The 18,747-nt window shown below is 40.3% G+C and overlaps 1 protein-coding gene across 13 annotated transcripts in view; it reads left to right on the plus strand.

Annotated features, from left to right (window-relative positions):
* The window catches only part of LOC121328746 (basement membrane-specific heparan sulfate proteoglycan core protein-like), a 175,225-nt gene that overhangs the window by 50,429 nt on the left and 106,049 nt on the right, over window positions 1-18,747 (plus strand). For 12 of the 13 annotated variants that reach the window (XM_041273760.1, XM_041273764.1, XM_041273766.1 and 9 more), the window contains 8 exons: window positions 9,496-9,605; window positions 10,269-10,327; window positions 11,158-11,318; window positions 12,144-12,182; window positions 14,467-14,592; window positions 16,918-17,175; window positions 17,598-17,717; window positions 18,365-18,496. In XM_041273760.1, coding sequence (XP_041129694.1) covers window positions 9,496-9,605; window positions 10,269-10,327; window positions 11,158-11,318; window positions 12,144-12,182; window positions 14,467-14,592; window positions 16,918-17,175; window positions 17,598-17,717; window positions 18,365-18,496 — 1,005 coding nt within the window. The remainder of the gene's footprint in view (window positions 1-9,495; window positions 9,606-10,268; window positions 10,328-11,157; window positions 11,319-12,143; window positions 12,183-14,466; window positions 14,593-16,917; window positions 17,176-17,597; window positions 17,718-18,364; window positions 18,497-18,747) is intronic. The other variant, XM_041273762.1, reaches the window with a different exon arrangement.

Consider the following 18,747-nt stretch of genomic DNA (forward strand, 5'->3'; position numbering starts at 1 on the left):
ATTGTTGGTTGCTAATGTCTTGTTCCATAGCGGCTATTTACTGGGAAATATTGAGCCTCTGTCTTTTCTTACTGAGAGCTGTGGAAAGAAGCCAAGCGTGTGTTTCTGCCCTGGCGCTCATGTTATCTTGATGTTTGACAAAGAAGCCGTCTATCATCCATATGGACTGAGAGGTGGTGGACAATAGCAAGTGTTCTGGTCAAAGGGAACATTGTACAGCTTTGAATGATGGGATAGCAGCCGTAGAGCATGTCTTGCACAGTCTGATTGGCTACTGCTTTTGTTTGATCTGTTGTGGTTGGGTATATTTTGAACAGAAGAGGCTGGGGTCATGTAAGATGCTTGCCCAAATTCATTGTTAAGAAAATAATCCAACAGAAGTTTGAAAACAATATTCCAGGATGACAAATAATCCTGTTAAAGAAATTTTTTCTAGCATCACAGAGAAGTCCTGCCGTGAAGTGGATGGTCCTTACTGTCTCTACTAGGGCTGCTTGGAGCGAACACTTCTCTTAAAGAGAAAGTTATGGGAATGAAAGTTTTCCTAACTAATACATTCTTGTTTCACTTTGTGTATGGTTTTCTGTTTGTCCTTATCCTGGTCCCTTTTAAAAGTAAAGTTTTAAAGTCTCAGTGTGATCTCAAAGCAGTCTTTTGTCCAAGTAAATCTGGAGCACCAGTGTATAAACATGAACCTGTCCACCCTGCAACAGTGAACACCATGGTTAGAACAAAGAGCTTGTCTGAAAGGTCCCCGAGTGTAACTTCAGCTGTACCAGAGAATAGACATGTCTCAGAACTCCATTGAGATCACTTTGAGGCTTTAAAAGTTTTAAAGAATGATCTGGATGTGATTACTGCAGTAGAAATCTCCCTGAGCCCCCACTGCCAGCTCTGTTTCTCTGTAATCTGAAGGGTCCAATTCAAGTCCAGTTAGCTGAAGGTTCTGAAAGGAATAGGCACATATACCTAACAAGTGCTTTCATATAAATCTGATTGGCTAAAAGTACAGGTGGTCCTAAAACAGCTGTCCAAGACCCCGTCACAAACTTAACTTACACGCAGAGAGGCCAGCTGTTCACTGAAGGAACATACCTTTTCTAAAACCTATTCAGCCTTCATTTTCATCCACAAGCCCTTCCAATACCCTGGAGGAAACACTGAATAACTTTTTATGGCACCAAAAGCAGCCAGGAGTGAAAAACCCACAATCACATTATTCCAAACAGATGTACATCTTACATTTTAAAATATGTTTCATGCCAGGACTTTTCACTGCATGTTGTGCACAATTAAAGATAGCTAGAAGTATAAAGTCCTTTGTGGTTGTAGCTAATATCACTGCAACCTATTGTACTTTCTGACAAAGAGCTGTGGTCTGCTTTTGGTGATGATCCATTTAAGTTGTACGCTCCTTGGTGGACCCCCTGGGAAATGTCTATTTTATTTTTGGGATAAGCTGTATTCTTTGTGTTGTACAGTGTTTTATTCACACTTCTAACTTCAGATAAGATATTATCAAGTAAATGTACATGTAAATCTGAGAGAACATTAACCCTGAAGGTGTACATATTTGAACAGGAATTTTTAAAGCTGAGTTGTGAGTTATGAGGAATGGGCTTCAGAAGGCTAGATAGTGTGGTAGGTGGGGGGTGCATAGCATTCCTGGTATAGATAAGAAAAGGGCATAGCGGTTGTGTCTGAGATTCTTGGAGAGATTTCTGGCACAGTGTGTGATTTTGTGAAAGCTTCAGTTAGGAGTCTGATTTGCTGTAAATTTTAAAATAACTTTGCCTGCAGTTGGTGGAGTCTTTCCTGTCCCAGGTGCTGCTGGGAGGGCAGCGAGGGCTCGGATTGATGACTCTGATTTGAAGGATGTTTTTCAGTCTGAATACAGTGTCATGGCAAATTCCTTCCCAGCCTCAAAGAAAAATAAGAAATCAAGTTATACGCTGCCGTATTTAATTATGATACGATGCCTGTGAATTTTTAGTGTTAAAATAATTTGTAATTACGATACACATTTTTTTGTGAAATTTATTTTTAAAATGGTGTATTTCCAGATTATTCTATAAAAGCTAAATAAACATGACACGTGGTTTAATTACCACACACATTGTATGTTAAAATACCAATAATATCAATAATACTGTACTTTAAGATTTATTAGATAAGATTTATTATTTATTTATGTCTTAACAGAGGATTTTCCAATACCTTACGTGATTTGTCAGGACAAAGTGATCAGTTGCCATTTGCTGCCGGAGAAAATTCCTCTCTTGGCTTGTCCATATGAAATTTGCCATGACCAACAATTATTCAGATAATTAGCTTCAATTAAATATCCATAGCTTTATACAGTATATTAGAATTAGTGTTCTCCCAACCAATAAAACTTACTTTACAAACAGCTGGGCATTTTCAATTGACAGTAACTAGTTTGTTTAGCAAAATGTGTCCTTTTAAAATGTCATCAAATTGAAAATTGTATTTAATGGTCTATTGTTGTAATATTGATGTCCGTTTACTTTTGCTTAGCTGAAAACTCTCACTCAGAACACTGCTTCACTGCACATTGGCATGATTCTGGCTGTCACTAGGTTACATCACTAAGCACTAACCCCATTGGCTCGTAGCGTTCCTGCAGCTGAACACCTTGGTATGATTTCTAAAGATATTCTCCACATCGGGAGCAAGTATGGAAGGATCTGTCACAGAAAACCCACAGTAGAAAGGTGGAGCTTGTTCCCTCTTATGTTAACAATTATCCACAAGAAGTGGAACGGAGGCTGGTATGGCTTCATATTCGGGTTTGAGGCCTAGAACCAAAACAGAGTTCTCTAAGCCAGGGGTGGCCAAAGCTGGCCGTCTGCTCCTGGTCGTGTTCCATCCCTGTTTTAAACAGTTTAATTGAACCAATTAACCCTCCATCCAAGCCCTGAAGTAGTTAATTATATAAATGTCCCCCCCCTGCTCTTTTTCAGCCTAATTTGTGTTGGATGGAGTTCAAAGCTGTCTTTAACAAAGTGTTGTTCCTTTAGGAAACCTGTTTGAAATTGTTTTGTTTCCTGAATGTATCTGGTCGGACAGGAAGCACGCTCTAAATCCCTCAGTTAATAGCTTACTGTGCTTATTTTGTATTGCGGCTTGACGCAGTGAGTCACACAGGGGAAGCTGGTCGCATACTGGAGAGGAACACTTATTGTGTTCTATACATTTCTGAAACTACGGAAAAGGTGTAACGCAGCTCTTTAGATTAGGTGTGTGGGGCCTTAAAGTATTTGAGTTCTGTGCTTTCTCCTACATGGAGAGGCCAATGTTCCCAGGTCACAATTGAGAAATGTATTCCCCAGATGATTTAGGACCCATGATGTGTGAATAAATAACACAATTGGCATTGCATATTAAAAACACATTTCTTCACTTTTGAAATCAAGGAATACAGCAAAGGTACAGTGATGTCTTTTTTGTAATCACTGTGGGGTGTTCTGTTTCTTAGGGGATTGGAAGCAGCAGCAAGTTCATTTACTGCCTCAATGCCCCTGGAGGCCTGGAGTCAAAGACCCCAGTGGACATTATCCCCCTATTCGGCACAATTGGAAGTCTGGGCTTGAGATAGGTCAAGAACTGAAATGCAAGGGCTGTCCAGCTCATAACTGAGCTGAGCTTGCTTTTTCATCCTGTGAAGGTAAGCTCACCTAGCTGTAGGGTTTGAATTCATGATTCATTACCATAACCAGCTACCAACAATGGACCTTCATAAAGGTCCTAAATATCAAAGAACAAGACCCACAGAGTAAAACAGAAGCTCTGCACAGCCAGCATTATCAGAGTCCTGTAATACAGAAACAGCAACAGAAAATACAAGTGCTGAATCTAGCTAGAATGCTATATTAACGTTTGGAATTGTGTAGTCTACCATTTTTCTTCTAGCAAGAGCTCATTTTGGCATTGAATCTAAGTTGCAGCTGGAAAGTATTAATCTCTCAGAATAGTTTGTTGTCTAATAGAATAGCAACTTTGTAAACACCCCCATTACAGATTAGAAGGCCAAAGTTTGTAGGCCTTTTAAGAAAGGCTCAGTTTAGAATTTTGGAAATTGGATGTCAGTTATTGAGTCTTTTGTGCTCACACAAGCTAACTACAAAGGTCACATGCAAGTGGTGGGGTCCTGAGGCTGTATTGACCGAGAGCTTGAATCAGGCCTTTGTTTTTTGTAGCCACAGGGCCTACTGTGTTGTCTCCCCCTTCACAAAGTGGCTACAGTTCTGTATAGCTGTAATAGGAATATCATTTATGAATGAAGAGTTTGGAATGCTCTTTTCCAGCAGTTTAAAATTCCTCCCTCGCAGTGTGTGGGGCTTTCTAATGGAAAAAGTGAGCAGATATTGGGACAGTCTGTCTGTTGGATGCATTGGAAGCCTAAGTTTGTTTACTTCAGTATATAATCCACAGTGATCTGAACTTTTAATGCACTTGAGTTGGAAATAACATTGTAGTTAGCCTGTTAACGTATGTTGCAAAATGATTAAACTAAAATAACAGAAATTCCAAGAACAGTGTATTACTAATATCCATTCTGAACTTCCCTTGTTAAGGTGTATATATAGGGCTACTGATTTTCTCCAATCGTGGAATTAGGCATTTTGGGAATGGAATTTTGCAGTGTTGTCTTTTTCTACTCGCAACCCTAGTTTTCAGTGTTTTTTTTTTTTTTTTTGTTAAATTTTGCACCACACCCAACCAAGTTAATTTGTCACGTGACTTCACTTGTGTGCTTCTGCTGAAACTCAACATGGCGGCTGCCCAAACAAAGGAAAAAAAAAATGCAGTGTTTCAGCAAAAGACGTTTTCTGATTATCTACATGAGAATGGTGGGATACTATTCTGCACGCTCTGCTGTCATTTCGATTGATCATGTACGAGTCAGTATCATTAAAGATCACACTGACAGTCGTAAACACGTGGAGAACAAGAAAGCAAAAAAGACAGCAACATAAAGTGGCAAAGCACTGCATTGTTCCAGGCTGAAATACTTAGACCCTACGGTACTGCCCTGAGGGTGGGGCTTTCCCGAAGTAAGCAAGCAAGCTAAATTCTGTGTTTCATTATTGTTTAGTTTATTGCTTTCCACTCTACCTCTACCTCACTCTATCAGTATCACTATATATAATTTAAAATGTATATTATCTTTTTTTATTTTCTTTAATTTGGGGTTCAGGGACCAGGTTCGTTATAGCTGAAGATTTGCTATAGTGAAGATTTGCTATATAACGAGGGTGTACTGTACAGTATAGTTGACAATAATTGCAAATAATACTACTAAAATACACTATGAACTAGGATCAAGAAGTTAAGATTACAAGAAAGTTTATATATATATATATATATATATATATATATATATATATATATATATATATATATATATATATATATATATATACACACACACACACACACACACTGTACAATGACATATCAGTAGTGCAAGGATAGTGCATCAGCTGAGGATCTAGTAACTTCGTGCGTAGGTCAGGCTAATCCAGTGCATGCTAGTAGGAGGGACAGGTCAAGAGATCTACAGGTGCAGTCTAAACAAGTGGGTCTTGAGGAGGCGGCAGAAGGCAGCAAGAGATGGAGCAGTCCTGAAGTTCTCTGGTAGCTGGTTCCACAACAGAAGGGCTCAGGAAGAGAAGGAGTGGGCACGGAGGATGGAGAGTGGAGGGAAGGCATGACCAGAGCCAATAGAGGCGGTACAGAGAGGGCAAGAGGGGGTGTAGGGAGATAGGAGTATTGGAGGTAGGAGGAGGCAGTGTGGTGTAGAGAGTGACAGGCAAGAACAAGGGTCTTAAATAGAATGTGAGCAGAAATAGGTGGCCTGTAGAGGGGTAGATGAGAGTAGTGAGGTTGGGAGAATACAAGACAAGCAGCAGAATGCAAGGAGCACCCAAGATAGTTACAATAGTCCAATGCGGAGAGTACAAGAGCTCGGACCAGGACTTAGGTGGAGTAAGTAGTGAGAAAGGACACATTTGGCAGATGTTGCAAAGAAAGAAGTGGCAAGTGCATGTCAGGGAAGAGATGTGTTGAGAGGGGAGGGGAGGGAGAAAGAAAGAGTGATAGGCAGGGGAGACTGAGATGAGGAGGTTAGAGGAGGGAGAGAAAGCAGAAGAAAAGTAAAGGATGCCAGATTTATAGAAGTTTAGGGTGGAGAGAATGTGTTCAAGTTGAGATAGCTGAGAGGCATTCTGAGATGTGGGAGTCGAAGGAGGGAAAGGAGAGGATCTGGGCATCATCAGTGTGAAGGTGGTAAAAGGAGATGAGAGTACCTAGCGAGCGGGTGTAGCGAGAACACAAGAGGTCCCAGAACAGATCCTTGAGGTACCCCTGTAGAGAGGGAGCGAAGAGAGTCTGTAGTTTTACTGATATACGTTCATGTACCTATAAGGGAGGAGCAATTTTTAACATCAAACCACAAAAATGTATCCACTCCATATTTTTTATTCTAGTTGGTCCCTAAATATGTGCACTATGCATGTACTAGATAAACGTGGTGGCTCTGTTGTCTAAATGCCTAGAAAAGTTTACAATCCCTTCAGCTATTGCCTTCTTTGGTGTTACCAGTTAATACAGAATGCCAATAAGAAAATGTGCTCTTGTATGGCTTGGAATGTGATGCTTATGAGTGTTTGACCTGCCAGCTGTGAAGTGCGAGTGGATCCCAGCCTGAGAGGCATACTTTCTGTGGGTCTGAGGAGGTCTGTGTGTGAGAGAGAGAGAGAGACAGCATGACTTAAACGTGACGCTTCAAAAGGGTAGCACCTCACTGTGAGGAGCGGAGCAAATATTGGACTTCCTTTTGGGAAGCGGACAGAGAAGCTGAAGTAAGCTGTGAGCTCAGTGTTTGCTTCTGTATTAACGGCAGGGTGTGAACAGTGAATTCCAGAGAGTCCAGTTATTTTAAGATTCTCTGTTTTAGGCTAAATGTTATTTTGGTTGACATGCAGTTATTTGGCACCATATAAAAAAAAAAAGTTATGGTACATGAGCTGTAAACTCCATGGCTTATTGAGATTCACAAAGGGAAGTTCTTGATAGAAGTCAAAATGCAACAAAACTGCGTTGTTAATCTGCACAGAAGCAGCAGAAATGATTGAGGAGGTTTGGCCCATCAAGGCTTGTCTCTCCCTAGCACACCATTTGCCCCTGCTATGGGGAACTAATTTAATGGGTCAGCATATCATTTTTATGTATTTATTTATTCGTTCCTAGTTTTTTTTTTTAGATGTTGCTTGTCCTGTGTCTAATCTCTGTGCTGTGTTTGAAGTAGTTAACTTGGGTTGCCTGTACCTATACTATTTAGGATTTAATGAACTTCATTTAAACCTCGTCTTACCTGTCTTGTATTCTTTCAAGCTGTCCTCATAGCTCATGGCATTAAAACCAGGGATCAGCCTAGTAGTTGCCCTTCTTTGTAGTGAAGTCATGTATTTTGGTAGTAGAGCTGGACACAATATTCTAGGTTTGTCTTAGCATAGCTTCCCTAGACTTTTGGCAGTGTAGCCTAACATTCTGTAAGCCATTACTTTTGGTTTCAGAAATGTTCAATGTTTGTCACCTTGTATACTCCCATAAACAAGGCCTTGAACAGCCTTATCTTGCCTTTATTTGCCATGGCAACATGCTCACAAGCCCATTATGTATTTGCTGTTTGTTTCCAGACTCTAGTGAAGCTAATTTTATTCTGTTCTCCTAAATACAGTTGCTGTGTTCCAGCTAATAGAACCCCAATGGGTAGCATAGAATATTGACGCAAGGCTCAGGTGGGGTCCAATTTCTTGGAAGACAGGAAGTGAAGTATTGTGACAGGAAGTATTGGCTTAATCCAAGTCAAAGTAAAGATAGTCTGCAAAGCTAAAAGAGGAACAGTATACCAATAAATAGAAGAAATATATGTTTTAAAGCCTTCTTTTAAACAGAAAGAGGGAAAGCCTGTTTAATAAGCTTTTAAAATTATACTAAATCTATTTGTTTAATGTCCAGCACATTTCCCATCATGTGGGGCACAAGTTTCTTCTTTTGCCTGGACACATGACACCTACCCAGGAACCCTTAACTTCATCACATGTGGGTAATGTATCATCATCAACCACAAATAGAGGAAACTCATCCCCAGAATTGGCCTATAGTGAGCCAAAAATATACTGAGCATGCACTGATCTGCCTGGCACACCACACAAGACTGCCAGGAGCTCTGTATATCACTAACATGAAACCTGTTATTTTCGTTCTTTTTTTGGAGATGCTAATTGAAGATCCTTCTTTGTCAGTGTGAATGGATTTCAAACTTGTCTTTGATGCCTGCCCTATCCTCGTCTGTATGGGTGCTCCTTTGCTAGCGCATACTGAGGAAGCCGCACAGATGTGCGTATCTGCCTCTGTAGGTGTACTGGGAATGTGAGGCTGGACATTTAGGGAAGCATTCAGATCCCACAGGAACACAGAACACTCTGAAGGCATGTGTCTGGCAGACCAGGGACAGTTATAATTACAATTACAGCAGAATTATTTGCTGAAATTCCAGTTCTATTTTGTTATAGTTGCAGTAATTACAATTATAATTAGTTACAGACACATAGATACATTTCCTCTGTTCTAAAATAACCCAAGCCAAAGTCACAGGCACAAATACAGAAGCACACTATACAACTATTTTTTTTGTTTTTTTAACAAATGGGGTCAACAAAAGTGGTTGAAAATACAATAAATAATGATTGAATAACAAATAAATGTGTAATTGAACTGTAATAGATCAGTTATATGGTACAATTACAATTAAGCAGGTGTGCCAAGGATCAGCTAAAATCATTCGAATTGCACTGTTACAATTGTAATGGAGCCCAGGTCTGGGGTCCGGGTAAACTTGCCATTGAAAAAAGTGTGTATTATTATTGGATACTGTGCTTGGGGCCATTTGGCTTTTGTGAAAACAGGTTTTCACTTGTCTGTTCGTATTCAAAGTTCTTTTTAAACGATTTTCAACAAATAAACAACAGTAATGATACTTAATCTCAGTTTTCTATCGTGAACATGCTTCACCTGCATTGCCTAGTTTAGAAGATATGAATGAAGCTCACAAATATTGCTGTAACCTGTAAAAAAAAAAAAGGAAACTCTTAAGGAATATCAGCCAACTACTGTACATGGATGGTAAATGAGAGCATGGGCAATATATATCTATATTGGAACGGTACCTAATCCGTTTTTGTGGTGTTGATTACGTTGGCTTGATTGCTGAGACAATGAAGGAAGCCCGTTCAATGCAGTTGAGCCATTCAGCCTGCAGAAATGGAATTCACTAAACAAACATAACATCAGCTTACGAGTTTGCAGCATCTTTTCTCCTTACCAGTGTGATTCACACCAATGCTGTACTTGCAGTTTACACACATGTATAGAAATGTAACTGTATTCTGTTTCCATTGTTCTTAGTATACTACAGAGCCCTTGTGAACTTCACCAATTCGCTACGCTACGGACCGCAGCTGGAAGACATTTACTCTGAAGAGTTTCAGGATATATCGGACGCTGTTGTTGATACGGTAAGCAAACTAAAATGGCAAACTGTTTTTAGAACCCTTTTGGATTTAGCCTTTTCCTTTAAGGTACCTGGAAGCAGTAAGAGCATACGAGAGGTTTCCATTTGTTCCGAGATAAAATCCAATTGGATTCAAACTATTCCTTTTGTTACTTCAGTGAATAAGTGGTTTTGCTTACAGAAGCTTTCATCCAGCCCTGACCCTGACCCTGACCCTGACCCTAACTCATACCCACTGTAAGTCCCATTAGAGTCTAGCTCTGAGTAACTGTTTTGTATTCAACGCTACAGTTTAGTTTTTTTTTGGTTTTACCGGATCTCGTTTTGGTCCAATCCAGTGACAGAAGGACTTTGCTAATTGCACTCTTCCAAATGCCATTTCTAAGCCGATGCAGAGTTTGGTCCAAGGATAGTAAATCTCTGTTATCAGCTTTCTTATTTAGGTTTGATATGTACTTTTCTATAAAGAGAATACTCCAGCATTATTTACGAGGATGTCTGTAAACAGCACACTGACCCTTTCAGGGACTCGTCGCAGTTATTCAGCCATCCACATTCATTGGATTAACGACAGTTCACTGTAAGCGTTCAGGGAGGCTCCTCAATGTATTTACAGCCCTGGCGGGAATATATGTTACTAACACGCTTTTGTTTTTCCCCCTCACAGCTTGAATCTGAATATAGCAAGATCCCAGGAAATCAGGATGTCAGCGTGGTTCTAATCAAGTGAGTAACCAGCTTTTGATTCCAATTCAGAACTGATTTACCAACAAGTAACCCACCCTGTTACTCTGTATTGGGATTTACGCATGGGGGCAGCGGGGGCACTGCTCTTGTGAGACTGCTTTTACATTAATAAATGAGCATGTTTTTGAAGAGGGGATGATTATCTATAATGGCATATCAAGGTATTTTGTAAGCAAGCAGTCTGAGTGGAGTGACCAGTATGTGTCCAACTACCTTGACACAGCCCAGAAGTGTTAGTTTTAAAAAAAGCAACAGTGTCCCCGACAGAAATAGTTGGCTCTGGTGTTCATATGCAGTTTGCTTTGAGCTCGAGAATCTGCCAGGTAAAGGACGATTTTAGAGAAAAATGGCTACTCAGTATTGGAGAAACAGAACTCGGATGCACTCCAGTGCACTGTTTGCAAACTGATGGGAGGCTGTGTGGTCCAGTGGTTAAAGAAACAGGCTTGTAACCAGGAGGTCCCCGGTTCAAATCCCAGCTCAGCCACAGACTCACTGCGTGACCCTGACCCTGACCCTTAACCTCCTTGTGCTCCTTTGTTCAGGTGAGACGTTGTTGTAAGTGACTCTGCAGCTGATGCATGGTTCACACTCCCTAGTCTTGTATCTTGTAAAGCGCTTTGTGGTGGAGGTCTACTATGAAAGATGCTATGTAAAAATAAAGATTGTTATTATATTTTTCAAAGCTGCTTCATGTTTTAATCTTTGTATGATTTTGTTTTTTCTTGTTTTTACTGAAAATGTGTAAATAGAGAGCTTTGATAATGTACCCCCTCATGGTTTAGCTGTTACTAAATTCTTCCCTTTAGGCTGATCGATGGGTATGAGTTTGTGGAGCTGGATGTGGGTTCGGATTTCAACAGCGATGATGCGCTGATCCGCAGCGTGCTCTACTCCGTCGTTGAAGAGGGGTCCGTCGGCTCCTATAGCACTTCCGTGGAGGGCTTTCAGTTCAGACGTCTCGGAGTAGGTGAGAGGCAAACACTACGGCATTGAAATGCAATCCCTGAATCAAAGCAGTGATCACAGTGCTTTGGGACTTCGCGTCTCCAGCACTGTACCTTGTATTTACTGTTTTGGCTGCTTTTCAAGCAGCTCAGGTTCTTTTATAAAGCAGAGGGAACACAAAGCCACTTAGTGGCTTGGAACTTGATTTCAGGAGACTAGGTTTCAGGTCACTGCATAGCACACCAGGGGAGACAGAGTTTGATGCAGCAAAGTTGCCTCAAACTAGGTCTCCTGGTCTTCTGGAATCAGGTTTCAAGCCACTGTTCCTGAAAAAGTGGCTTTGTGTTCCCTCAGTTTTAGGGAGGTTTAAGAGCGGGTTTCAGAAGACCTGGAGATACAGGATTAACGTAAACCTATACATCCTTACTGAAGGCTTTCCGGTTAAATATGGATTAGACTTGCAGTGTCCTGTACCAAGCCATTATAAAAGTACAGGTTGAACATGTTTGCGTATTGCTTGTTGGCAGTCACAGAGAAACACACGACTAAATGTTTTTGGTTACTTTTTATCGTTGTCTTTTTCCACCTTAAATTTAGCAAACTTCTATTTTCTGTCAGGAAAAATCTCCAATCATCTGAAAAATGTCAGCATTAATCTCGTTTAGCAGTGTCTTATTTTAGATGAAGGTGGAATGGAAATAACTCAAATTTTAATAAAGCGTCTGAACAGAATAGATCTCAGCCCAGTCTTGTCAGAACTGTTCTCTGGGGAACTGGTCCGATACTGCTGGTAGTCTGAACACAGCTAGGTTTTTACGTCTTGCTAACTTACTCTTTCCTGTTCTAGCACAAACCCCACCACCTCCGGAAACAATGGAGTTCGTAGGTTTGTATAGCGTGTACGTGTGTCTGCTGCATGGACTCCGTAGACCCTGATTAACTCTCCCTTAGTAGCACACACACACACCTGGTATCTCAAGGAAGCTCCAATTCCTGCGGCCCCTGACAGCTGTGCGAGTTCCCCTACGTGCTCGGCAGCTGTCCCATTTGGTCTCGCAGGAGGAACGTGTGGCTCAACATTATTTTGTCATTTTAAAACTTTGCTTTTAAGTACGTCTAGTATGCAGGGAAGCGTACAAAAAAAATATGTCTCAACAGGCTTGAAGCCATCTGTTCTGAGGGGGAAATGAGTTTGAAAATGAAAAAGGTAACCAGTAATTTTGCACAAAGGGGGCGTTTTTTATTGTAATAGACAGATCCAATTTTTTTTTTTTAAACAAGCATTGTAATTTAATGAAGACGGTTGGACAGAGTAGGTAGTTTCAAATTGCATTTGTTTTTCTTTACCACAGTATAAGTAAAGCAAAGTGGAAAATCCCAGTAAAAGCATGTTAAAGCATATGTAAGCATTGTAAATCCCAGAGAGGCATGGTAAAGCATATAAAAATAGTGGTAAATGCATGGTAAACCCATGGGAAACGCAGTGGGCTTGTGTATGCCTACAACAGACAACTGGACCTGAAGAGCAGCTCTGGTGAAAGCACAGAGCTGTGTGTGACAGAAAACTAGGGAGAAGGACACAATTCACGGGAGTTAAAACATTTAAAATAAGTACGTTTAGCAGAATATTTTCGTTAGAGTTTTTGGACTCTGTTAAAAGACTTGGTAATCTGTGCCAAAGCCGGGTGAATGTCCTGTGGCCTCCTCCTCTCTGCCTGCTATTAAAGACTCCTCTGCATGCGCTGGATCTGTTAACTGCTGTGTGAATACACAGTGTAACAAATTATTATTTATTTTTTTTGTTCCTGGGTAGTAAGTGTTATTTCCTAATTGCTTATGCCTCAAATGTATAGAAAATGGCTATTATTCCCCACAAACTTTGCTTTTGTGACCAGGACAGTGATATTTCAAAATATCACTATTTCCAATGGGAAAACGGGCAAATGTGTGTCTTTTCGTTCACATAAAGACAGAAAAAAATAACATATGAATCCAAATTAACATGTATTTGTACTAAAGTAATTCAAAAATGACTACAAAAGATTTAGAAGTGAGTAGTTTTTTGAGATTTACGATTATACTGTATATTTTCGAAAAACTCAAAACTACTTGCTTCTATTTTGAAATATCACTGTCCTGGTCACAAAAGCAAAGTTTGTGGGGAATAATAGCCATTTTCTATACTTTTGAGGCATAAGCAATTAGGAAATAACACTTACTACCCAGGAACAAAAATTGTGTTACATAGTGATATCACTCGGCTGACTTTTTTGATGTGCTTGGATTTTCTACACACTACTGTTGCTTTCAGCCAATGAGCTCAACCATCCTTTAGATTTACTCCCAGCGCTTTCAACTGTCCAAAATGTCATGTAATTAAACCAGGCTTCATTATTATTCCTCTTGTGGGAGAGAACTGTGGTAGGGCTTTAAAAAACATGTGAAAAGCAGACAAACATAGTGGGTGAGAGAGAGAACTACTATCTAGGGAGAATTTAATGCGATTTAAAGCATGATTAAAGATAACAGTGATTATCGTCCTAATTAAAAACACATCACACAGATGTCTTCAGGGCAGAACAGAAAACAGTATATTTCCTATTTCCTGGAGTGAACTTGTAGTGCTGTGGCAGGAAAATTGGTCAGATTCAAAGTTAGTCCAAACTTCTTCACAATTTAACAATAGTTGTGTTCTTTCAGTTTACTTTAGAAACTTCACATGTTATACATCTACATGGTCAAACAGCAAGTCAAGTTAGCGGTTTTAAATGGGTAAAAAATAATTAAAACTATTGGTTTGCTAATAGAAGGGGTTTTACAATTTGGCCCTGGTTGACTCTTGCCCAAATCCCAAAAGGTCACATCTTTTTGCTTGATTAAACCATTTGTCAGTCTTGTTTCCGGATTGAATGTCCGCTTAATCATCCTCTTGTCAAACACCACACTAAAAACATGATTGAAAAACTATGGTGCCTGAGTGTTTCGCTCCCCCTTACTTTGGAATTAAATTGTGGCTTCTATCCAGATACATACATTAAAAACTGTGGTGCTTGTTTTAGCAAGACCTAAATAGATCAACTAATTGTTACAGTTTTGGCATGCTTGCAAGCAAGTGGTCAGTTGTTAGAAATATTGTCTTTCTACTTGTCTCCTCTTGTTTCCTGCCGCAGTGATCCCAAAACCCCGCCAGTGTATGTCGGACGAGTTCACCTGCGGGGATGGTGAGTGTATCCTCCTGGAATATCGCTGTGACAACCGAGCAGACTGCCGGGACATGTCGGACGAGACTGGCTGTGGTAAGATCTCTCTGGCTACCTGTGCGTTCACATTGGTGCTGGAATGCTGAATGGATTTTTAACAAATATCCAGACTCTTTCAGTAATTGTATTTTCTTATTGGCAATCAAGCATGTATAGCTAAATCCAGTTTCTTATAGATCTATAATATACTGATGCACAATGAAAACGCAACAGTCTTACGGTTTTACATCAGTAGCTCGTTGGGCACATACATAATGTTATTTACATTTTAAATAGTGAGCAGATAGGTTTGTTGATTGAGTAGTATTGTTCCTTGGGATAACAAAATACTGAGCTCAAGCCATGTGATTTCATAAGAACTCCGGGTGCTCAATGTTTGGTATTTTGAGTTGAGTTAAAATTGCCAAAATGAGTTAAGAATTTGTATATATAGCCATTTGAAAATACATGATGCTAGTTAACTCAAGAACAGTGAAAGATATGACCATGCCCCACTTGAATAATGAAAGTCGTCTGTTTGCTATTGGCATGGTTGAAGGCAGCCTGCCTGCGAGAGAAGTTGCCTTGAGAATGAGATGTTCTGCTTCAACAATCAGCAGACTAATCCAGAGACACCAGTAAAGGCTCTGTGAGGGACAGGCCACATCCTGGAAGGCAGAGGGTCACCACACCGGCCCACGACAGTCACATCCGACTGATCTATCTGTGTAACAGTTTTCAGACTGCAGTCACTACAGCATGAGAAATTCCAGGAAGAAATAAACCGTGCATCAGAAGAATGGCTGTAGCTTGCCGTCTGCATAAAAGTGATTTGCATGCTTGGAGGCCGTTCAGGGGTAACATGTTGACAGCTGAGAGACGAAATCGCCGTCTTCTGTGGGCCAGAGAACATCTGAGGTGGCGGCAGAGGGAGTGGTGGAGTGTTTTATTCACAGCTGAATGCCGTTTTGCCCTTGACAGACCTGACGGAAGACCTGACCTGTGTGTGGAGACATCGTGGTGAGCATTATGCTGACTCTTGCCTTGTTCAAGCCATCTAGTGGGACAGTGGAAGTGTACGTGGGGAGGAATCTCCTTTAACATGAGAACACCTTTGATGCAGATTGAGGTCAACCTTACTGCGCAGCGATACATTGACGAAGTCTTGAGGCAAAAGTTTTTCCGTTCCTGCAAGACAATCTGGAAGTGTCGATTTTCCAGCAGGGCAATGCAAGACTACACAGTGCTAGGATTACAATTGCATGAAATAATGGTGAGGTCTTGCCGTGGCCAGCTTTTCTCCTGACCTGAGTCCAGTAGAACAGCTGTGGGACCAAATTGCCAGAGCCATCCACAGGAGAGAACCGTGACCAGCCAGCCTTTGTCAGCTGGCTGCAGCTGCACAGGAAGAGTGATGAAACATCCCACAGCAGTCTATCCAGAGGCTCTATGCGTCAGGTCTATGCGTCAACTCTGCCAGGATTGTGTTAATGCTCAGGGAGGTCATACTTGTTACTAACTTTGTAATGTTTTCATTTTGACAGTGTGTCACCTTTCATACTATAAACTTTATTCTGTATTTTTGTTCATTTTCTGTGATTTTGTTTGATGTCTAGGTTTAAAATATTAGATTAAATCCATTGGACCGGAGCGTTGCGTTTCTTTTGTGTATCAGTATATTTAGTGCTATTTAACGTTGACATATTCTTTTAAAATGATAATTTAATTTTTAAATAAAATATTTGAAATAATAGTTTATTCTATATTGTAAAAAAATCTCTGTGGTAAATATACCACACAGGGGGTACAAACATAGTCATTTTTGTCAACAAATACATTTCAAACAGTGTTTGTTTGACTATTCAAATATTTGTCCCAGCAATAACATTATAATGAAAATAAATTCAGTTTTGTTGTCTTCCAAAAAATGCTTTTGAAACTGACTTCAGCTGAGTTTAATGTGTCTCATACATTCTGACGTTCTTCAGAAAGACCTAAATTACACAAAATAAAAGTTGTTTATGTAGTATCTATTTAAAAATAAGCAAACAGCAAAATAAAAATTACATTACAACTTGTGGTGTTTTAATATGCTGCTTATGAACCTTCTAGATTATGATTAAAACAAGGTGACTTAAATCATTAAACAATACTATGTACAGTTAACTGTTCCAAACAATGAAAGAATATTGGTAGATATTTTTCATCATGTTAATTTCCAGTTTTGGCATCTGTGCCGATTTCTATAGTAGGAGTATAATTGCCCATCACAGTAGAGACTTGTTTTGGCTGCCTGCATAATACCATCAACTAAAGTGAGTCATTTATTATCAATTATCTAACATTGTTTCAATTGTCGGTGATATTATTTTCCACTTGCAGATTTACAAACACTTGCACCCCCAGTCAAACCTACACCCCCAGTTATCCCCACGACAACTGTGCGGCCAGCGACCACCCCTCGGCCCCCGCCTCCTCGCACCACGCCGAGAAAAGGCCTCCCTGGCCCCATGAAACCCACCCCGGGCAGGCCCTGTCGAGTGGATGAAGCAGTGTGCCAGAGTGGCCAGTGCATCCTCAGAGACTACCTCTGTGATGGGGAGAGGGACTGTGGAGACGGGAGCGACGAGCTCAACTGTGGTGAGGAAATTGTGTGATATTGATTTGCATAATTTTACTCCTTTCTTTTTCTTTCTTACCTGTTAAATATTTATTATATTCTGTATACGTTTTTATTGTCACGCTTACAAACTTACTCAAGTTGCTTATGAAAAGACCTCGCTTTTTTTTTTTTTTTATATAAAGTGGTCTGCAATTTTTTACCCTGGTTTTGTCCCCAATTTAGTATGCCTACTTATTATCTATATCCTTGGCTCACCCTTCGGAAAATGCAGATGATATAACAAATCCTATTTTAAGTGTCAGTCTTAATTGATTATTTATGAAACCAGAAGCACATGTACAAAGTTTACATGCCAAACCCAGCCGAGTTTGGAAGAACTCCGATTTGCAGCTCAGATGGTTTGCATGCATGCTGGAGACGTCTTTCTTTCCTCTGCCAGGCACTCCATCCCCCTGTGAACCCAATGAGTTTAAATGCCGCAATGGCAGGTGTGCCCTGAAGCTGTGGCGCTGTGATGGAGACAATGACTGTGGAGACAGCTCTGATGAGGAGTACTGCCGTGAGTGTGGGGTGGGGGGAGCTGGGCCGGTAGAGGAAGCTGGGCCGGTATTCATTGTAGCAGGGCTGGAAATAAGTTTCTCATTGCATAGCATGCTAAGTCTTTCCCTGGTTTAAAGTAGTAGGATACACCTGAGCTTGTTGCCTGCACAGTTCAAGTGCTTTTATGTATTTTTCTTGTATCTTATTAGCAGTAGCAACAGCATCATTGGTCATAATATTATACTATTTTTTATTTACTATTCTGTACCACACTGTAGCTGTAGAAAGTTCCTGTTGCGTTATCACTTCCTGTGTCTGACACATCCCTGGTCTGCAACAATGGCGTTAACTTACACCCCAGGAAAGTGATAGGGTACCAATAATACAAATATCAACAGCACAGTAAGGTTAAGGAAAAGCCTTGGTCATCAGTTAACACTGTCAAATGATGGTTTAGGCAAATTGTCATACTTTATGTGGGACTAAATTTGACTCTCCTTAATCTCGGCATTTAATGTCTGTGGTACATGCATAAAAATAATATTTTAAATATTTTGGTTATGTGTCATGGAAAAGTTTTACCATGAAGCCGTGACTATCGTTCATTTTGTAATAGCCTAGTACTGCAACTCATTTTAAAATGCCTTTTAATTTGTCCTTCACTAGCCACCAAGGGTCCAGATGACACTTGCGCCCCAGATCAGTTCATCTGCGTTACCGATCGAGTCTGTATCCCAGCCAGCTACCAGTGTGATGAGGAGGCAGACTGCTCAGATAGGTCTGATGAGTATGGCTGCAGTAAGTAAACTGGCTGACATGTATAAATAAACAGTGGTGATTTGATTACATGAGGGTGTTTCGGATGGCAGGATCACATGGCTTTTGTGGTATAGAAGTGCTTCACAATAATAATACAACAAACTCAATACTAGAAACAAATACCGCTAAATAAACTACTTACATTACAGAAAGTACAACCTAAAAAAAAAACCACAGCTGAGCACACATTACCAAATTAAACACAGTAATGAGTTACATGTTTAGAAGCT

The sequence above is a fragment of the Polyodon spathula genome, chromosome 16 (assembly GCF_017654505.1).
Source record: "Polyodon spathula isolate WHYD16114869_AA chromosome 16, ASM1765450v1, whole genome shotgun sequence".
NCBI classification, from domain to species: domain Eukaryota; kingdom Metazoa; phylum Chordata; class Actinopteri; order Acipenseriformes; family Polyodontidae; genus Polyodon; species Polyodon spathula.